At 42.7% G+C, this 19,494-nt stretch overlaps 3 protein-coding genes across 25 annotated transcripts in view; 1 reads left to right on the forward strand and 2 right to left on the reverse strand.

Moving 5' to 3' along the window:
* The window catches only part of ACSBG1 (acyl-CoA synthetase bubblegum family member 1), a 107,730-nt gene extending 104,440 nt beyond the window's left edge, over positions 1–3,290 (reverse strand). For 6 of the 14 annotated variants that reach the window (XM_039491108.1, XM_039491115.1, XM_039491109.1 and 3 more), the window contains exon 1: positions 2,953–3,282. The gene's annotated coding sequence lies outside the window, so the exon portion shown is untranslated. Of the gene's footprint in view, positions 1–1,937; positions 2,161–2,431; positions 2,637–2,952 lie in introns of those variants that run through there. The other 8 variants (XM_039491112.1, XM_039491110.1, XM_039491114.1 and 5 more) reach the window with 7 other exon arrangements.
* On the forward strand, positions 1–10,965 carry DNAJA4 (DnaJ heat shock protein family (Hsp40) member A4). 7 transcript variants are annotated; one of them, XM_039491125.1, is made up of 8 exons: positions 4–22; positions 2,596–2,733; positions 6,881–7,061; positions 7,988–8,092; positions 8,861–9,088; positions 9,273–9,503; positions 10,177–10,277; positions 10,366–10,965. In XM_039491125.1, the coding sequence occupies exons 2-8, from the start codon at positions 2,602–2,604 to the stop codon at positions 10,579–10,581; spliced, it is 1,194 nt and encodes a 397-aa protein (XP_039347059.1). In that variant the 5' UTR covers positions 4–22; positions 2,596–2,601; the 3' UTR covers positions 10,582–10,965. The 7 variants fall into 7 exon arrangements, with proteins under 7 accessions (XP_039347061.1, XP_039347059.1, XP_039347056.1 ...); XM_039491122.1 differs by lacking the exon at positions 4–22 and adding an exon at positions 494–643; XM_039491123.1 differs by lacking the exon at positions 4–22 and adding an exon at positions 500–639.
* Positions 10,465–19,494, reverse strand: part of WDR61 (WD repeat domain 61) — an 18,798-nt gene continuing 9,768 nt past the window's right edge. For 3 of the 4 annotated variants that reach the window (XM_039491132.1, XM_039491131.1, XM_039491130.1), the window contains exons 9-11: positions 19,277–19,369; positions 18,504–18,582; positions 14,637–15,135 (exon numbers count right to left, since the gene is read on the reverse strand). In XM_039491132.1, coding sequence (XP_039347066.1) covers positions 15,046–15,135; positions 18,504–18,582; positions 19,277–19,369 — 262 coding nt within the window. In that variant the 3' untranslated portion in view covers positions 14,637–15,045. Of the gene's footprint in view, positions 10,601–14,636; positions 15,136–18,503; positions 18,583–19,276; positions 19,370–19,494 lie in introns of those variants that run through there. The other variant, XM_039491129.1, reaches the window with a different exon arrangement.

A 19,494-nucleotide genomic window follows, 5' to 3' on the forward strand; every position in this document is an offset into this window, starting at 1 on the left:
TGGACTCCTGGCAGTATGAGAGGTGAGTGTCAGGGCACTGGTATAATGACTTGAGGGGGTAGATGACATGGGAGGACAGGGAAGAAGCCTCAGAGGGCACTGGGAGGAATGCAGAGGAGTATCTCAATGATGTGGATAAGTCATGAAAAAGGCAGTGTGGGTGTGTTCGGGGGAGCACCCCAGGGATTGTCTCAGAAAAGGGTGTAAAGTGATTCATGGGAAAGCAGCGCGGGTTGTGTTTTGCATTGAGGCCAAGGAGATTTTGGAGGGGGAAATGTCAGGTGTGTCTTTGGTGGGGAGGGGAAGGGGCCATGACCTAAAGGTGTTTCAGTGGAGAGTTACATGTTGGTGAGGAAGCATATTGGAGGAACGGCAGTGTGTGTCTGGGGTAGGGTGGCATTGGGATTGTGTTGTGTTGTGGACTGAGGGATTAGCAGGAGTACATTGTGGCAATGCAGAGGGCATTGTGATGCTGAAGGATTTTTTTTTTCAGGTAGGAGGGCAACCTGGGGTGTCTCAGGGAAGGAAATGTGGAGAGTACTGGGCATGGGTTTGTCAGAAAGAGTCAGTTTCTTCTGATGTGAAAAGCAAATAATATCTCATGGAAGGGTTGCCTCCGGTGTGGAGTGCTTCCTGGAAGTAGGTAAGTGGATGTAGAGCAGTACGGCATGTGAGACACGTGTGTGTGTGTGTGTGTGTGTGTGGTGTGACAAGAGCATCATATCTGGGAGGGGTAGGCAGTGCCAGGTTTACAATGGCTCCAGTGACTCCATGAAGCTGGGCCCATGCGCAGAAGGGGCCCTGGCCTGCTCTGCTTGCACTGCACCCTGAGACCCTGCTGGCTCCCCCTGCCCACCAATTGCTCCTCTTGGCCTGCCCGCTGGCTGGCCGAGGGCTCCTCTCTACACCTTAGCCCCACCCCCTACTCCTCAGCCCCCTGGCCGGACCCCAGTGCAGCTCTGGGCAGTCTCTGCTTCCCATCACCTGTGGGGCCCCACCTATCTCCCTAGAGCTGAGCCACCTGGCATTGGTGCAGGAGCCTGGCCAGTCTCAGCCAGGTGTGTGTGTGGGGGGGAACAGTGTGGAGGGCTTGGCTAGGCCCCTCCAGGCAAGTGCGTCTTGAGGGACCCAGGCCAGGGCAGGGCCTGGCCTGGCTGATCACACCATTCCCGAAGGGAGAGTGATTCCCAGCCCTGGGACCAGCCCGGGCTGCGCTGCCGGCTCAACCCGGCAGACACTGTCACCTCCCAACAGGGCCGGTGAGTGCAGCCAGGAGGCTGGGCTTGGGGGAGTGGGTCTGTGGAGCATCTGGGGGAGGGGTGCTGGGCTGTGAAGGGGCAGGGAAGATCTGTGTGTACTGGGGCACTAGGGAGTGGGGGTTCTGTGTGGGGTGCTGGGCAGTTGTGGTGCGGCTATGCGCAGGGGACACTGTGTAGGGGTGGTGGTGTGCAGTGTGCTGTGCATTTGTGGGTGGGTCCAGGGGGGCCTGTGGCCATAGGGAATCGGGGGTGTTGGGCAGGGGGGCTGTGTGGCACAGCATGGGCACACCCCCGAGGGGAAGAGGCCTGCTGGCAGCATAGGGCTGGGAAGGCCACTGTGCATCTGGCAACTGCTGGTTTGTAAATAGTGCCCTTGCATTGGGTGGAGCGGGGCCACCCTTGCCATGCCTGCCATGCCAAGCCCTGTTGCCTCTGGCTGGCCCCTCACTCCAGGGACCGACCTCCCAGTGCTAGGCTGCATTGCCTCCATGAGGGGCCCACAAATACATTTGGTGCTGGGCCCACAAAATGTTAATCCGGCCCTGGCACAGCCTGGGGCAGGTGCAAGGAGGTGGGTGGGGATGTCTCTCTCAGGTGGAGGGGAGGCTGGGTTGTCGTGTGGGGAGGTGAGCCCTAGAAGTGGCTTAGCAGGGGGCCGTACTGGGACTGTGTAAGTACCGGAGTGACTCGCTGGTCAGTCTGGTCTGGGAGGGGCGGAGACGGCCGTGTGGGCGGTTTCTCTGGGGAAGGGGGTTGGCTGTGTGGTGTATCGGGGTGGGGCAGCGCAGCTAAGTCCCTTTTAGTACCGCAAGCGCCGGTAGTAGCAGCGGTTGCCTGGTAACAGCGGACGCATCCTGCAAAGCCCGCCCCAGCTCCTCCTACTACAAAGGCTGGGCGGTGATGTCACGCGCGGGAATTCTAGACCGTTCCAGAGCTGTGACATAGGGTGGCGTCATTCCAGAAGGTTCGGCGCTGCCGCTATAAAAGCCGCGGAGCCGGCCGGGCGCGGCGCTACGGGATAGCGCTAAACCGGTTGCGCGCGGAGGGCTCGTCAGTGTGAGAGCGGTAAGAGCGGCCGGTCCCAGCGGCGCCGCGGTCGTGGGGGAGGCGCGGCGGGGATCAGGGATGCCCACAGGTCTGCTGGGGGCTGGAGGGATCAGCCGGTGCCTGACCTGAGGGAGCCGGTCGCCTCCCGGCCGGCGTCCTCTATGCCCTCGGCGGCCGCTCCCCGGCCGCCCCAGCTCGGGGCCAGGCAACGCCGTGCCGGCGTCCGGCCGGGGTGGGGGCTGGTCCCCGGCCCGCAGCCCCCTAACGCTGGTGTCGCTCTCCCGCCCAGGGCACCATGGTGAAGGAGACGGGATACTACGACATCCTGCAGGTGAAGCCCAGCGCCTCCTCGGAGGAGATCAAGCGCGCGTACCGCAAGCTGGCGCTGAAGTACCACCCCGACAAGAACCCCAGCGAGGGCGAGCGGGTACGTGACGGAGCGCGCCCGGCTCTTGGCGGCCACGCGGGAGGGCTCCACTCCGGTCCAACGGCCCGCGCGGGGGGGGGGCGCCCTGCAACTGGCTGTGAACCCCCGGCCCAGAGCCGGGGGCGGGGTGTAAAGTCTCGCCGATCAGTCTAGGGCCCGGCCGGAGAGACCCTGCTACGGCGGGGGAAGCACCTGCCGCGCGGGGCGGGCTTTGCTCACCCTGGGCCCTGGCTCGCCGGAGCCTTGGTGTTGGAGGATGCCGTCACTTCTGCCCTCGCAGCCAGCGGGGCCAGGGACGGACCCTTCAGCCAGCTGGCTGCAAACGGACTTGCACGACTGCTGGTGTTCCGGCTGGCGAGGCTTTGCAGCGTGAGCTCTGCCTCCCACGCTATGTTCAGAAAAGCCACTTGTCATTAAAAAGCTCTTTTGAAAAATAGGCTTTAGTTTTGGCATATAACAAATGCTGCTTTCGGTAAGCTTCTAGAGTGGGCAAAACGGATGTGCTCACATGAAAACTAACTTTATAACCTGGTTCTGCATTTCTAGATTAAAACCTTTCTGCAGGACCACCTACTTGGCTGTGTCTAGGGCTTTGCCTTGGGTGACATGAATGATGCCAGTTACATTTTAAACAAATGGCTCAGCTGTCCAGTATCTTGATGTCTATGGTATCAAAAGAATAACAGTTAGGAGCACTTGGGTATCAAGACTGTTGATTGGTCTGTAGGGTGATCAGACAGCAAGTGTGAAAAATCAGGATGGGGTGGAGGGTAATAGGAGCCTGTATAAGAAAAAGACCCAAAAATCGGGACTGTCCCTATAAAATCAGGACATCTGGTCACCCTATTGGTCTGTGAAAAGCAGATGCTTTGTACAAGTGCCAGGATTGATTTGATTTAAATCAAATTGATTTAAATCATTATTTAAATCACTAGTCAGGAAGGCTCGATTTAGTCATGGATTTCTATATAAAAGTGCATTCTTGTTGGTTGTTATAGACTTAATACATATTCTTCACAACTCAGAGATAGATGTAGGTTTCATTTTTAGAAGGTACACACTGTACATTTTTAAAGTGATTTATGTTAAAAACTTTTCAGAGTAGTTTTACAGCTATATCAGAAAATGAATGGTTTGGTTATTTCATTTACCAAAGGTAATTGAAGCAGATATTTATGAAGTCATTGGGAGGTGAACTATCTCCAATTCAACATTAATATTTGGAGGATTTTCTTGCCATGCTGTATTAGGAGGAAAACATCACCAGACAGACATTTAAATTGTTTTATTTAACTAACACAATAACATTATGTATTCTGGATTTTTTCTTCAACGTCAAACAGTATTTTAACAAAACAAGCATATGAATTTTTGAATTTAGTTGAACATTCAAGTTTTTTTAAATCAGGTTAGTTTTTGTTAAAATTGTTTTTAACTAAAATAGTTACATGAAATATTAAAAAAAAAAATTAAAATGACTGTCAGCCAGGTCAACATGAGAAACTTAAAATATTGGCAGAAAGAAGGAGGCGTACTTGTGGCACCTTGGAGACTAACAAATTTATGTGAGCATAAGCATTTATGGGCGATAAAACCCACTTCATCGGCTGCGTGCAGTGGAAAATACAGTAGGAAGACGTATATACACAGAGAACATGGAAAAATAGGTGTTACTATGCTAACTATAACAAGAGTAATCAATTAAGGTGGGCTATTATAAGCAGGAGAAAAAAACCTTTTGTAGTGATAATCAGGATGGCCCATTTCCAACATTTAACAAGGTGGTCGGGGGGCTAGCATAGGGAAATAGTTTTTACTTTGTGTAATGACCCATCCACTCCCAGTCTTTATTCAAGCCTAATTTAATGGTGTCCAGTTTGCAAATTAATTCCAACTTCCAGACTTCTTGTTGGAGTCTGTTTTTGAAGTTTTTTTTGTTGGAGTATTGCAACTTTGAGGTCTGTAATTGAGTGACAAGGCCAAACTGGACAGTCTCTACACAAAAGAATAAATGGACACAAATCAGACATCAAGAATTAAAACATTCAAAAACCAGTCGGAGAACAATTCAACCTCCCTGGTCACTCAATTACAGATCTCAAGGTCCGCAATACTCCAAAAAAAAAAAATTCAAAAAAGACTCCAATGCGAAATTGCAGAATTGGAATCCATGAACAATTGGAACTCATTTACAAAACTTTTCTTAAACATTGCATGAATATATTGTCTCATTACTATAGAATTAGAATCCTATTCCATGATGAGATCTCTTTGAGCTATAATGTATCTTAATTAAAAAAGATAGGTATTTTCCTCAAAAAGCATTTTATCAAAAAAATCTGTTTTTTTTTAAATAATTGATTTTTATCCACCCTGACAAGTGCAGAGTAAAGGATTATTTAGTTCTTCTCTTATCTTCTGTTCTATTTTTAATGAATGAATATAGTGTTCTTATTGCAGTAAAGGGTATTCCCAATTAAGCATAATACATTTTCCAGACCCTTTAGAGACTTAACTTTTTTGCCAATGTTTTTGGAGCATATAATCTCATATGCTTTCATAAACTTTAAGGGGGGAGGATTGCTATCTCAGATGTCATAAGCTTGTGGAAGAAGTAGATTGACACCATTGTTGTTCCTAGTCTCTTCTGATTTGTGGGAATTGTTGGTGCTTTCCTGTTGCTAAGAAATTCAGTTCATCATTGTTAGTTCTGCTGTAAACAAGACTCAAATGACTGCTATGAGCACTTTAATCACTGCCATGCAGTGCTAGATGGCATGATACTTAAAACACTGGCAGCTGCTACCAGTATTGATGTACTACACTACTTGTAACAATTGGTGAAGCTGTGCTTGTGATGGCAACAGCAAAAAAAAAAGACAATGGAGATGTGACTTAATTGTCCAGAGGGAGCCATATCAGCTCTCCATGTGGAATTAATTCATTTTTTTTTTTGTGGATGATCAGAAAGAAAGCGCCTTTCTCAAACATCATCTGATAAGATGACAAGAGCAGTGTAGTTATGTGCTCAGAAAACTAGCTGTACTCTTAGTAATAGGCTTATGAATTTAGTGAAGCTTCTGGAAATGGCTTTAACAAAGGGCATAAGTGAAATCAGTATCTCTAGTCTTAAAGAGCAGTGTGCAGAACAAAAATTGAAATAGCAGGGTCTAGCATGTAACTACTGTAATGTGGTCTGCTGTGTCTTCCATTTTGGGAATTTTGCCATTTTATTAAATACATTGTAATCTAACACCTCTGGCTCCATAGCTATTAAAAACCCTTTCAGGAACAGTGTAGACAGTCTTTTCTCTAAGAAATTAACCTCATATAAAAAAGAATGCAAGATTAGCCTCTTTACTTAGGAACGCTAACTGCCTTACAGTGGAGTCTCGGTCAGGGGAAAAGAACTGCAGGTGACATACAGCAGATCATGAGGAACACAGATCATAAAATTAATAGTCAAAACTGCCATGAGAGTCAGGTCACTAGAAAAAAGTTTTAAAATGGTTCATCATTTTGTCTTCAGCCTGTTGCATAGTAATAGAACTGTAAGTCTGGATTCATATAATAAAATCTCCCTTGAAACAAAGGGATATGTCCACTTCTAGACAAGACATAAAACTGACTTTCTGACCAATTAATGTCAGTGAAGCACCACTTTTCTCATAAAAGAAGGGTTGTTAAGCTTAATTTGACCAGAATATTAGGGTTAAATCCTGCAGGTTTAACTGGATATAAAATCCTTCATTGCTGCTGTTAAAGGTCAGTGGTGAGTGAAATAGTTATCAAAGGCCAGTACTTCAGTCCTCGGTGATAAAACTGTAATGGAAGCAAATAACACCCAAACAGAATGTATAGCTGGTGGCAAACATTTGAGAAGGCTTGATGTGACTTTGTTGTAACGTGTATTTACCATCTCTTTGTGCAGCATAGAAATCATGTAATATGTATTGGGGAAAACTTTGCAAAAACACAGGTAGTATCTGTACATTTTAACCAACTTTCTATTGACAGTGCTTTCTTCTACAAAGGGATTACAAGTACTACAGACTCTTGTTGCAGTTCAAATTTTCTTGAGATTCACTTGTAGATTCTTGCCATTGGTCATAGTTGCTCAGAGCTTTTCTCTTTTCTCTTTTTTTAGTTTAAGCTCATATCCCAGGCTTATGAAGTTCTGTCGGACCCAAAGAAAAGGGACATCTATGACCAGGGTGGGGAGCAGGCTATTAAAGAAGGAGGCTTGGGTGGCAGCAACTTCTCTTCACCCATGGACATCTTTGACATGTTCTTTGGTGGTGGAGGCCGAATGAATAGAGAGAGAAGAGGTACATAGCTCTAAAGAGAAGTTGTAGAAACTTAACATGCACTAGTGCGTAAGACACCTAACTGTGCTGCAGTATTGCTATTTTTATTAAAATGCATCTAGTGTGGATATTGTTAGTAGCAACAGCATAGGTCATGTAAAGTATGAGCTGATCTGTTGATTATAGAAACAATTTTCTAACATGTAGCTGATACTAAAAAAAATCAGTGACATGGCTAGGTTATGTAAGTGGGACATGGATAATATAGAGGAGAAAGACAACTTAGGGGCTAGAACAGAAGCATGGGAGTCAGGACCTATTTCTAGGTCTGCAACTGACTTGCTGATACACCTTGGACAAGTTGCTTAACAGGGTACTATGAACTTGAAAATAACACTTCAAAGTGTAACATCTAATACTACAAACGATTGGAGGAGGTAGGGGGAATAAAATTTAAAAACTAAGAATTCTTGTGTGCTTTTGATGGCAGTTTCTGTATAGTTGGTTTTACTATCTTTGCCTATCCCCCATTTTTATGGGTTTAGTAATAGAGGAGAGAAACTTTTTAAATTATGCCACAAACTGGTGAGGGAACATGAAGGCAGGTCTAGTATTAAAGTGCTTCTAAATTGACATGATCACATGTTGACAATGTCCCTATAATGTCTTGCTGTCTCAGTTAATCTACAAAATGAGGTTAATAATGGCTGCTAATTTATGGCCAAATTAAGTTCTCATGTAAGTGGATGCAACTCAGTAGAAGCTAACAGGAGTTGCATTTACTTACACCAGAGTTGAATTTGGCTTTTAAAATTTGTAACAAACAGATTCCTCAGTTAGACTGAACACATAGTAACAAGTAATCTGCTTAGAGAACCTGTAATAAGAAATTGCCATTAATAATGTTTGTATTGGCCTTTAATATTTCTAAACTCTTTTCCTTGAAGGCAAGAATGTTGTGCATCAATTGAGTGTCTCTCTTGAAGACTTGTATAATGGAGTGACAAGGAAGTTGGCACTACAAAAGAATGTAATCTGTGAGAAGTGTAAAGGTATGAACTTCAGTAATGTGGATCATCTAAGTCAGCTTTTTAAAGTACAGACAAAGGGAAAGAAGCACTGAGTGTCTACATGAATCTCTGGAGAGCCATCATTGTCATGGCAGCTAGCCATCAATTAAAGGGTCTGAAAACCATTTTTACACTATACTTACCCACGAATAAGGCCATTCCTTTCAAATAAAACTGTGGCCTTATTGTATATTAGTGACCAGAACCTAGATTTCTTAGTTCCCTAAGGAGCAATAATAAAATTGAGATACAGGATGTTAAAATGGTCACTTATATAGAACATTAAACAACCAACCATGTATGTTCTTATAATCTTCTTACATGTCCATTAAACATCATATGATTACATAATTGTCTGGCCTTCTTGACTAGCATAAATCTTGAAGTGTTAAGACACTAGACAATTATGTAAAATTCTAGCAGACAGCTTTGTTTTAGAATGCTGCTGGAATGCCAAATGGCTACATTTCCAAGACATGATAAATATGCTGCTCATTCATTGAAAATTGCTAAAACGTGAAGGGAGGGTGAAATTAAGTGTGCGCAATTGGGAAGTGCCAAATGTGTCTGATGTAACATGCAGTAACACTTGGAACGGGGGGTGGGGAGGGAGAGTGCAAACTAAATTCAGAATGTGGATTTGGTAATTCTAATGCTTAAGAACTAGGGTTCAAGCAGTCTATTCCAGAATAGTATTGAATGAATAGCTTTCCCATAGGTGTTGACCTTAGATTTTCTTGCTGCCTCAAGGATATGGTGGAAAGAAAGGAGCAATAGAAAAATGCCCCATGTGCAAAGGAAGAGGAATGCAGGTTCTTGTTCAGCAGATTGGACCTGGCATGGTACAGCAAATTCAAACCATGTGCTCAGAATGCAAAGGCCAAGGTGAACGAATAAACCCAAAGGACAGATGTGACAACTGCAATGGATGTAAAGTTGTCAGAGAGAAAAAGATCATAGAAGTTCACATTGATAAAGGTAAGAATACTTAAAATGGTAGCTCAATCTCAAATTTAGTGTAAATCTTTGAAGTATACAGATTTGTCCCAGAAATCGAGCTGTGTTAAAATGAGTTCTGATGAGCTCTTAAAACATGTTACAATATTCGTATCTTACTATCTACCTGTTTTGTTAGCCTGTTAATTTAAATTACCATTTATAGGTATGAAAGATGGGCAAAAGTTGGTATTTCATGGAGAAGGCGATCAGGAACCTGACCTGGAACCTGGTGATGTTATAATTGTACTGGATCAGAAGGATCATAGTGTCTTTCAGAGGCGAGGACATGATTTAATTATGAAAATGAAAATTCACCTCTCTGAGTCTTTATGTGGCTTCAAAAGGACCATTGAAACACTGGATAATAGAGTCCTTATTATAACTTCTAGACCAGGTAGGCTTTCAGAGTTATGCTTGTTCTTTTAGAAATTGCTTGTTAGTTGGCAAAAGTCACACTTTACGGTTTAAGGTTCCACTGAATGTGTTACAGGAATGGGATTTTAGAAATCAGTCAACCTTGATATGATTGAGTTACTTATCTCACAGTTCTTGCTCCTGTTCTGTTTCCAACTCCAACTTGTTGGCTTCCTTTATTACAGGTGGAGCTGATAGCACTGCCTGTAGGTGAGGTTGCATGACACTTTCCAGTATAAGATTCTGGTTTTAATTGCTTTATAATTTTGCCAAAACTAAAATGGGAGTCAAACATCTATGAAGTTAAAAATTAGAGTGAAGAACCAGAAAGCTACTGAGTCCATGTGGAGCTAAAACACTTTCTGCAAGAAAATCCCAGAAAGGGAAACCAACTAAAACTCTTCCCCCTTGGATTTTTACCTACTGTTCTTTTAGGGTTACTTTTAAGATTGGAGAACAGACTTCATTTTTTTCATTACACCTTGTGTATAGTTAGCTGTCCCTTGTGTTTGTATGGGCTTTCACAGCAATGGTGAAGAGAAATTCATAAACCCAGGACTGTTTCCTGTTACAAAGCTTTGCTTTTATGGCTGTAAACCCAAATGTAAAGATACCAAAATGTATACTGATTCCAGATCCCTCTTTGTGGGCAGGTGAAGTGATAAAGCATGGTGACCTAAAATGTATCCTTAATGAAGGGATGCCTATCTACAAGTCTCCACTGGACAAAGGTTATTTAATTATACAGTTTATGGTAAGTTCACTGCTTCTAATTCACCTTCATATTTAATGGAATATTTAAGACAAGGAATTATTTACAGGGAAAACATTTTTATTTGTAGGTCATGTTTCCAGAGCATCAGTGGCTTCCCAGGGAGAAACTGCCTATATTGGAAGCTTTGCTTCCTCCACGAGAAGAAGTCATGATTACAGATGACATGGATCAGGTAGAACTTACAGAGTTTGATCCCAGAGAAAAAACTTGCCGTAATAGTAGAGAAGTATATGAAGAAGATGAAGAAGGTCCCAGAACAGGAGTGCAATGCCAGACCTCTTAAAATGGAATGGATGAGTCATCTGGAATGTAAATTTTCACAATGAAAACTGCATGGCTTTAATAGCCAATACCTCTTATTTTGTCTTCAGCAAATTGAGTTGCTGTGTTGCCCATATGTTTGTAACCAATTCATATTTAAGTATTCATAGTCTTTATCTGTAACTTAGCACTTCCTAGTTATGCAGCTGAGAAAATTGTGCATATTTAAGTTGCTATAAAGGTCCACCAGCTTTAGTGAAGTACCACTCAAGAAGCAGAGTGACTTCAACAGTACTATTTATGTAAGACTCTTGCAATACCAGCTTAGTGTCTTATGTAAATATTTTTTCATATGGTAAAGTTAGTTTGTTTCCTATAATAAAAACATCTTAGGTCCAAGCAGAAATCTGTCTGAAAAGTACAATCTTATGAGCCTTTCATCATTAAGCCTGTTAAGAGTCTACAAATGTTAGTTCTGTATGCCAGCCCAGAACCAAATGTTGAGCTGAGGCTGTCTTATGTCCAGCGGCCAATCTCAGAACTAGCTTGCTTTAGTGTTTCCCTGTTAACTCTTCAAAGTCTCTCCCTCTGTTGCTATGCAGTTCAGGCTAGGGCTTTAAGGTTTAGTTTACACAAGCCATTAGACTGTGTTTAGTATAATACCATTTTTCTACCTCCTCAGCAATTTCCAGAAGTATAATAGATTCAGGGCAAACATACTGCTACACAAAACAAGCTTTTCATTAATCATTTACTTGAGCACCAGCTTGGTCTGCCTGTCTTACCACCTAGCATAAGCATGGTTAAGTAGCAAAAACTCAAATAGGATAAGGTATAGTATGTCTAAAAGTTAGTTCTACTAGGAAAAGCTTTTTACTAATATAATTCCTTGTGATGAATACACTTAATCTGGTAAGTGATGTCAGTTTAGCTGAAACGCTTTACAAAAGTGATGAGCTAAATTGGAAGAGAGCGGAGGTCTGGCTATAATGCCCACAGGAAGCATTATAGCCAGAACTCAGCTTTCTCTTTTCCACAAACCAAGTACAAGACCCTACTTCCTCCATTTCCCTGCCTCAAACAGTGAGTAGAGGCCCTAAGACTTCCCCAATCCCCTCTGTAATTCACAGTACCTTTAGAGGGAGTGGAGAAATTAGTTTATCTGCCACTTGCACTAACAGGCCAAGGGAACTTATGTGCTGTATTTTCAATAGGTACCTATTTTTTTTTCTCCCCATACTGTCAAATTTACTCTTCCACCTTAAGATCCATTCTACTCTTCCTTTAGGCTGTAGAGTAACTATAGTAGCCTGCCTGGCATAGTGATCTCTAGATTTTATTCCAGCACCAAGTTAAAATAATAAACTGTAAAATGTTAGTGTTACTGTGCCAGCCTCAGGTAGATGTTGCCCTATCCTGTGTTTTTAGGTCCTGTCTTAGCTCAGTGACACTCTCAAAGCTAGGACAGTTTCAGATTCCATCAGCCTACAGTAAGGTAGCAGTTAGTTTTCTGAAGGGGGAAATCATATCAAACAAATCCCTATTCAGAATCCCTTGGTTCTAAAAGCTCCAGATTGTATTCAGATTAAATGCATAGGGGCAATCAGCACTTGTCAGTTATATTTCTAGAAGTAGTAGAGGCTGTCTATACTCACTGTAACTACAATCCTTTAGCAGTTTGTAGTCACATGAGAGCTATATTGTCTAAATCAGTGTAGGATTTATGTGCTACTGCTGAATGGGAAAGTGAGTGCTTCCTGTAGCTGAGCTTTTCAAATGTCATTGATGTGCAGTAGTAAACTAACAGCAATGTGCAGGGCATCATATGTAATTTTACAAGCACAGAATGACACCAGGCAGGTTTAAGTTCAAAGTAGCTAGCTGTTTTTATTTATGCAGCTGATAGGGTTTGTTGTGTTTTGTAGTAGTATACAGCTCTGTCCAAGGGTATTTGTATAGAGAGTCAGCAAGACCTGAGATGGCACTAGAGGTCACCGTACAGCTGCTGTTTACATAAAGCATATGGCAGTGTGGTATAAAAAGGCAACCCCTTTGTACACAATTTGATTTAGTTTCTGTATAATAACCCCCTACTCTGTTCTATTTACCTGCTTTTTCCACTAAAAGGAATTCCTAGCTTCAGAGAAGAAAAGAGCTGATCTTACATAAGATTCCCACCTGCAGAATAAAGACTTGAACCTTCAGCTCTTCCTTGCAGTAGGATGGGTGGGCAAACTACAGCCTGTGGGCCAGATGCAGCCTACCAGCTGTCTTAAGCTGGCCCTCGAGCTCCCACTGGGAAGCGGGGTTTCAGGCTTGCCCTGCTCCAGCACTCGAGCAGGGTAGGGTCCACTTCACATGGCTCACAGAAGCAGCTGCATGGTCCCACTCCAGGGCACAGGGCCAGGGCCTGCACCATGCAGCTCCTGGAAGCAGCCACATGGCTCCACTCTAGCACTCCATCTGGGGAGCAGGGTCAGGGCTACTCCACACAGCTCCCAGAAGTTGCAACATGGCCCCACTCTGGCTCCTGCATGCTCCGTCTGGCGCTCCAGTGGCTCCCTCTGGCACTCCAATGGGAGCTGAAGGGGCCTTCCCTGTGGACGGGGCAGCATATAAAGCCACCTGGCCACATCTCCACATAGGAACCAGAGAAGGGACATGCTGCTGCTTCCAAGAGCTACTTGAGTTAAGCGCTGCCTGGGAACCTGCACCCCAGAGCCCCCTCCTGCACTCTGAACTCATTTCTGGTCCCACACCTGCAGCCCCAACCAGTGTCCCTCACCCCCTCCTGCACCACAACCCCCATTTTGTGAGCATTCATGGCCCACCACACCAATTTCTATTCCCAGATGTAGTCCTCAGGCCAAAAAGCTTACCCACCCCTACAGTAGGAAGAGGAGCAAAAAAAGTCAGTCCCCTTTGAACATTACCACTGACCACAGAGTGCCATACTTTGCTTGTAAATACTTGTCTACCACTACATGAAGCACACTATAACTTTTACTGTTGGCCCACTTTATAATTGAAGTAGCTGTCTTACACTTTTGGGATAGCTTATGCCTGTAACATGAACTGTAAGCAGGCTGCTACTTATTAGGCTACACTTAAAAACCTATACCTAATCCTGCAATAGAGCTAGGAACTGGGTTTTTACATGGAGGGGGGAAGAATAACATTTATACAATGAATTATGGAAGTTATTTTACTGTAAAGATTTTGACACAGCATTAGTGTCAATGATAAAACTTAACAGACACGTAAAAATTGTCTTACATACTGCCTGGAACTGTTAAACATTTAAAGGTGAGATGCTCTATTAGTATTTCCCCAAACTGGTAGTTAACACATGATGTGACCATACATACTTCTCCTTGTCTAGAGGATATATGATAGGGGAAAGAATGAAATTAAGCTTTTATTTTATAAAAGTAGCAAATGGTAGCATCAATCTTAGAAAGTAAGAAATGGTATAGTTTGTATATAACTATTCAGCATAGAGGCAGAATTGAAAAAAACTCTAGTAAAACCTACAGCAGGAGGGAAATTTGAAGCTGAAACAATCTGCATCAATAGCTTACCTACCATATGCCCTACAATGAGACTGTATTTAAAGAGCTCCATGTCACTGCTTAGATGACCTGTTTCAGGAAAGGAAACTTCCCCTCCACAGCTTGCTTTGGTTTTATAGGTTTAAAAAAAAAAATTGAATTTTAACTGGAACACTGAGGAAATGTTTTCCCATGTATCAAATTCCCCACCCCTCAAGAATCAGTTCACAGGACATCAGGCTAGGAAATGGGTTAAAACTTTTACAGCTAATACAAATCCAGTAAAGAGAATCTAAACTTAAGTTGGGGGGGGGGGGGAAGGGGTTAAATTTAAAGTTGATACACCATGACTAGTGAACCATGTGGCTTGAGCACAGGTGCTACAGTATGTTTAACTTAAATGACCCTGTCCCACATCACCAGGACAACTATTTAGCACCAGAATGCCGGTTGCCATGTCTGACACGTAGACATGGTTTAAGAGCCAGTAATGTTTCCTAAATTAAGCCTCACCCAGAGCCAGTCAACAATTTCAGATTCAAATCTATTTATATAGTTCTGGAGAGAAAAATATGGAGGTAGCTTAAGTAAGCAGTTACTTCATATGGGCACATATTTCCAAATACATACTGTTTCAAAAACTGCTTAAGAGAAAGCAGTAAAGTTATATGCAACTACAATAGTAACTTCTATTTAAAAAATGTAGAGTTCTTTCATGCCAAACATAAAGGGATAAAAATACATATAAACCTTACGTATATTTTGATTTTTCTATTGTAGCAATAGTCAAAGATTCAGCTCAGCATTGTTAACATGCATTATCACATTAACAAAATAATCAGAAGCATCTTTAAGTAAGTGGCAACATATGAGAAGTGCAGTAATCCTGAAAACCTGTACATACATAATTAACCAATATGTCTGACTCCGCATATTTAAATTGGACAGTCATAGATATGGATTTCCTGGTCATCTCCAACAGATACAATTTTGGAACCATTTCCATTGTATTTCACTCCCCAGACCTGCAAATAGAAGAGAGCAAACAATAGCTCATTAAAGTGGGTAACAAGATGCCACTGTTTCACATTTTAAATAGTCACCAAGAGTGGGGATGGTAGTTTAAATATATCAGTTCCACTACTAATGCAAAGCTGTTGAGATAACCAAGGCACAGTAGAGACTGCCATCTGTCTGAAAAAGGCACTAGCCTCACTTTCCATCTTCTGAACCCTGATATTGTCAAATACTATGAAAATCCAATAATCTTCCTACTACACCCATCTAGCTAAAATATACAGTTTGTTCCCCAACAGCCTGGATGAATAAGGAATGGGTTTGTTACAGGAGTGGGTGGGTGAGATTCTGTAGCCTGCATTGTGCAGGAGGTCAGACTAGATGATCATAATGGTCCCTTCTGACCTTCAAGTCTATGAATGAAAGGTGATATGTACAAAATAGTCATTCTAAAGTGAATCAGTTTCAACAAGTTTGGTTCTCTCAGTAGCTGTGTTAGCCTATTCATTTCAAGCCAAACTAATTTCACAGTAATTTCAGGAAAAGGAAAGAGCATGAGAAATGCAAGGCTGAAAGGAAATGGAGGGTTGCACCAGGCTGAAGGATGGCCACCTTCAGCAGAAGGTAAACCCAGACAGCCAACTAATGACTTAAGTACGAATACAAACCCTAGAGAGGTTTGGTCAGTCCGTAAACTATTCCTAGTCATGTTACAAGGTCTAAGATAAAAAATTAAAAATAGCACATTAGCCTGTTATTGCCAAAAGGGCTCTGTCTTCAATAGTCTATTTTGGGAAGTCTTTGTCAGTTGTACCACCACTTTTCATTAACACTCCTCTCACACCTGGAAGGGCATGACTGTGTGTTAGCCTCCTGACAGCAAGACATCAATACAGACAGTTCTCAAAAAGAAAAAGAATAAATTATTTTACTTTTTTTAAAATTAGAACTCCCTGTTAATCCTCAAAGACTCCCTGGAAAACGGGGAAATTAGTAGAGTTGACAGAACAAATTACCAAGGAAGTGAAACCTGACTAATAGGGAAGAGAGGGTTGGTTTATTTGTTTTTAATTATTTTAAATTAAATACACCCCCCTCTTTTTGGCTTATTTTTGTTAACACTTAAATTCAAATGCCCAAAATGTTTGGGAGGAAAGAGGTTAGTTTGGTAAAGATTTAGCTCCAGCCTGGTCTCAAAGGCAGCTACCACTTCAGTGAGAGCTCCAATTCCAAGAAGGCCTCCCAGCAAACGAGTTGATAATCCTGATTTTTGAGAAAAAAACCTCAAGAAGAAATAAGCTTTCAGGATTTCTTCCTACATAATTGGAGAAATGGTCTGAGGTAAACAGGATGAAGTTTAACAAAGACAAATGCAAAGTGCTCCACTTAGGAAGGAAAAATCAGTTTCACACATACAAAATGGGAAGAGACTGTCTAGGAAGGAGTACGGCAGAAAGGGATCTAGAGGTTATAGTGGACCACAAGCTAAATATGAGTTAGTGTGATGCTGTTGCAAAAAAAGCAAACATGATTCTGGGATGCATTAACAGGTGTGTTGTGAGCAAGACACGAGAAGTCATTCTTCTGCTCTACTCTGGTTAGGCCTCAACTGGAGTATTGTGTCCAGTTCTGGGCACCGGCATTTCCAGAAAGATGTGGAGAAATTGGAGAGGGTCCAGAGAAGAGCCACAAGAATGATTAAAGGTCTAGAGAACATGACCTATGAAGGAAGGCTGAAAGAATTGGGTTTGTTTAGTTTGGAAAAGAGAAGACAGAGGGGACATGATAGCAGTTTTCAGGTATCTAAAAGGGTGTCATAAGGAGGAGGGAGAAAACTTGTTCACCTTAGCCTCTAAGGATAGAACAAGAAGCAATGGGCTTAAACTGCAGCAAGGGAGGTTTAGGTTGGACATTAGGAAAAAGTTCCTAACTGTCAGGGTGGTTTAAACACTGGAATAAATTGCCTAGGGAGGCTGTGGAATCTCCATCTCTGGAGATATTTAAGAGTAGGTTAGATAAATGTCTATCAGGGATGGTCTAGACAGTATTTGGTCCTGCCATGAGGGCAGGGGACTGGACTCGATGACCTCTTTAGGTCCCTTCCAGTCCTAGAATCTATGAATTAGGGGGAAAAAAGACACCAACCCACTGCCTTTAACAGTCTATATTTTTTCTTTACATACAGAGCACACTCACCCTGTTTGCTATGAACCAAAATAAGAGTGTAGCAAAGATGCATTGATTTGATATAGACTGATGAGATTCCATTTCACCACCTTGTGCCTCTTGTTTGGGGCTGTAAAAAGTATTACAGTACTTAGAAAAGGTCAGCCTGGGAGCTTAGGGGGAAAAAAAAATAGATTCTAGGACAGCGATTCTCAAATACCATCAGAGCTTTAAAATGTTAGTGCACTATCCCAAGGGCTAGTGGTGAAATCCTGGCCCCACTGATTTCAATGGGCTTTTGACTTCAATGGAGCCTGGATTTCAATTAAAAAAATGTAAGGACCTGCTTATAAAAAACACTTAGCTTGCAGCAACACAGGGTGTAAATCAACCCCACCCTAGCCTCTTTCAAAACTGGAGTAGATTAAAGCGCACTAGGGAACTTCTGGTGTACGGCAGCAGGGTCCACACAGACATTTAGCGCGCAGCAAGTTCACATTCCCCAACAGTCATATGGGCATCACACGAACCTATTCCTGTGTCTAGGCCTGATGATCAAATATAAAATCCACTCTGGATTCCCATACAGGGATGGGAATTCAGGATTCCACACCCGTCTTGTAATCCTGCACCACAGCAGGACTCCTGGGACTGCCTGGCCGATCCCCCGAGTTAGTGTTTTGTGCCTTCTGCACAGGATTCTCTGGGTGGTGGAAAAAATCTCCATTCAGTTAAAGTATTACCTGGGGTGATGTACACCTACCTGGTCCTCGGTCCGGTTCTTCCTTTGCCTCATTGGTCCAAGAGTCCGAGCTGATGCAGCCTTTGGCTTGGCGGCCAGGCCAACACTCTGCAACATCCCCACCGCACCGCCCGCCACCACCTAACTGGAATCCTAATGCATATGCAGAGCAGGAAGAGAAGAAAGAAGAGAGAAAGACATCATCAACTGTTCTCTAGATCTTTCTCGCTTCCGCTCCTTCCATTCATTCCAGCAAACACACATGCACTGCCTCTACGGAAGATTTGAATGGGGGAGCAACACATCTCGAAGAACAACAGTTACTACGGTGAGTAACCGTCTTTTCCAGCTTGCTGCAAACTAAGCATTTGTATGGACAAGCCCTAAGTGAAGTTTTCATACTAGTAAATCTATCTAGATAAGACGACCAGATATGAGAATTATACATGTTCTACATTCTTAATATACCTGATCCTGATGATCAAAGAAGGTATGAACACAGGTCCTTGTTCCAGCATCCCAAACTTTTACGCTTTTGTCAGATGAACTGGAAAATATTTTAGATCAAATCTGAATTAGTAGCAATTTGATTATACTATAATTAAGAGACCAAAGATCTGATACTACAATATTTAAAAAACAAAAAAAACCAAACCACCACACCCTCAAAATTAGGGGGAAAAGCAACAGAACAAATGAAGATCTACCAGCAGGTTCTAGAAACACTGGCCTCAATTTGCAATTATTTTAATATGAACAGCGTGTAAAATAAATGAGAATTCCAAACACAGCAATCACCAATTCTCTGAAGCATATTAGTTAGCTAAAGAAAGCACAGTTGAGTAGTCTGCACTGTTCCGTTAAATAATGAGAAGCTAAGCTACAATCGTTAAAATAAATTAACATGCATTTTGAGAATCAGTATCTTTGCCTTCAGTTAGGTATGTTCACTTACTTGCTACTTTACAGAAATTTAGGGCCAGATTATGATACCCTTATTTACACGCAGAAGTACCTCAACTGCACAAGAAAGCCCCACTGATGTCAATGAGATTGTGTGTATAAAGCACTATTCTATGTAAGTATGGGCATCAGTCTGGCCCATAGTAATTTATAACAGATCTTTCACTCATTAATACAAGTTATCTAGGTCCCACTCTAAGTTATCTACGTAGTGTGATCAACCTTCATTTATAAATGGAAGATTAAGTTTCTTCATAAAAATTAAAAATGCCAAATACCTGGAAACAAAATGAGTATCGTCTGGACAAAATGCCACATTTAATACCCAGGATCCATGACCACTTAGTGTGCCTGCCAAGTTTGCATGTTGTCTATGGGAGACAAAAAGTTTAGAGTTAAGCCACCATATAATAAAAAAATTGCATTAACATTTCATGTGCTAATTTCAGGTAAGTTCTTGGGGGCTCAGGTCATGGTTATCTGAGACACAGCCTCT

Source organism: Mauremys reevesii, linkage group 10, assembly GCF_016161935.1.
Source record: "Mauremys reevesii isolate NIE-2019 linkage group 10, ASM1616193v1, whole genome shotgun sequence".
Lineage (NCBI taxonomy): Eukaryota > Metazoa > Chordata > Testudines > Geoemydidae > Mauremys > Mauremys reevesii.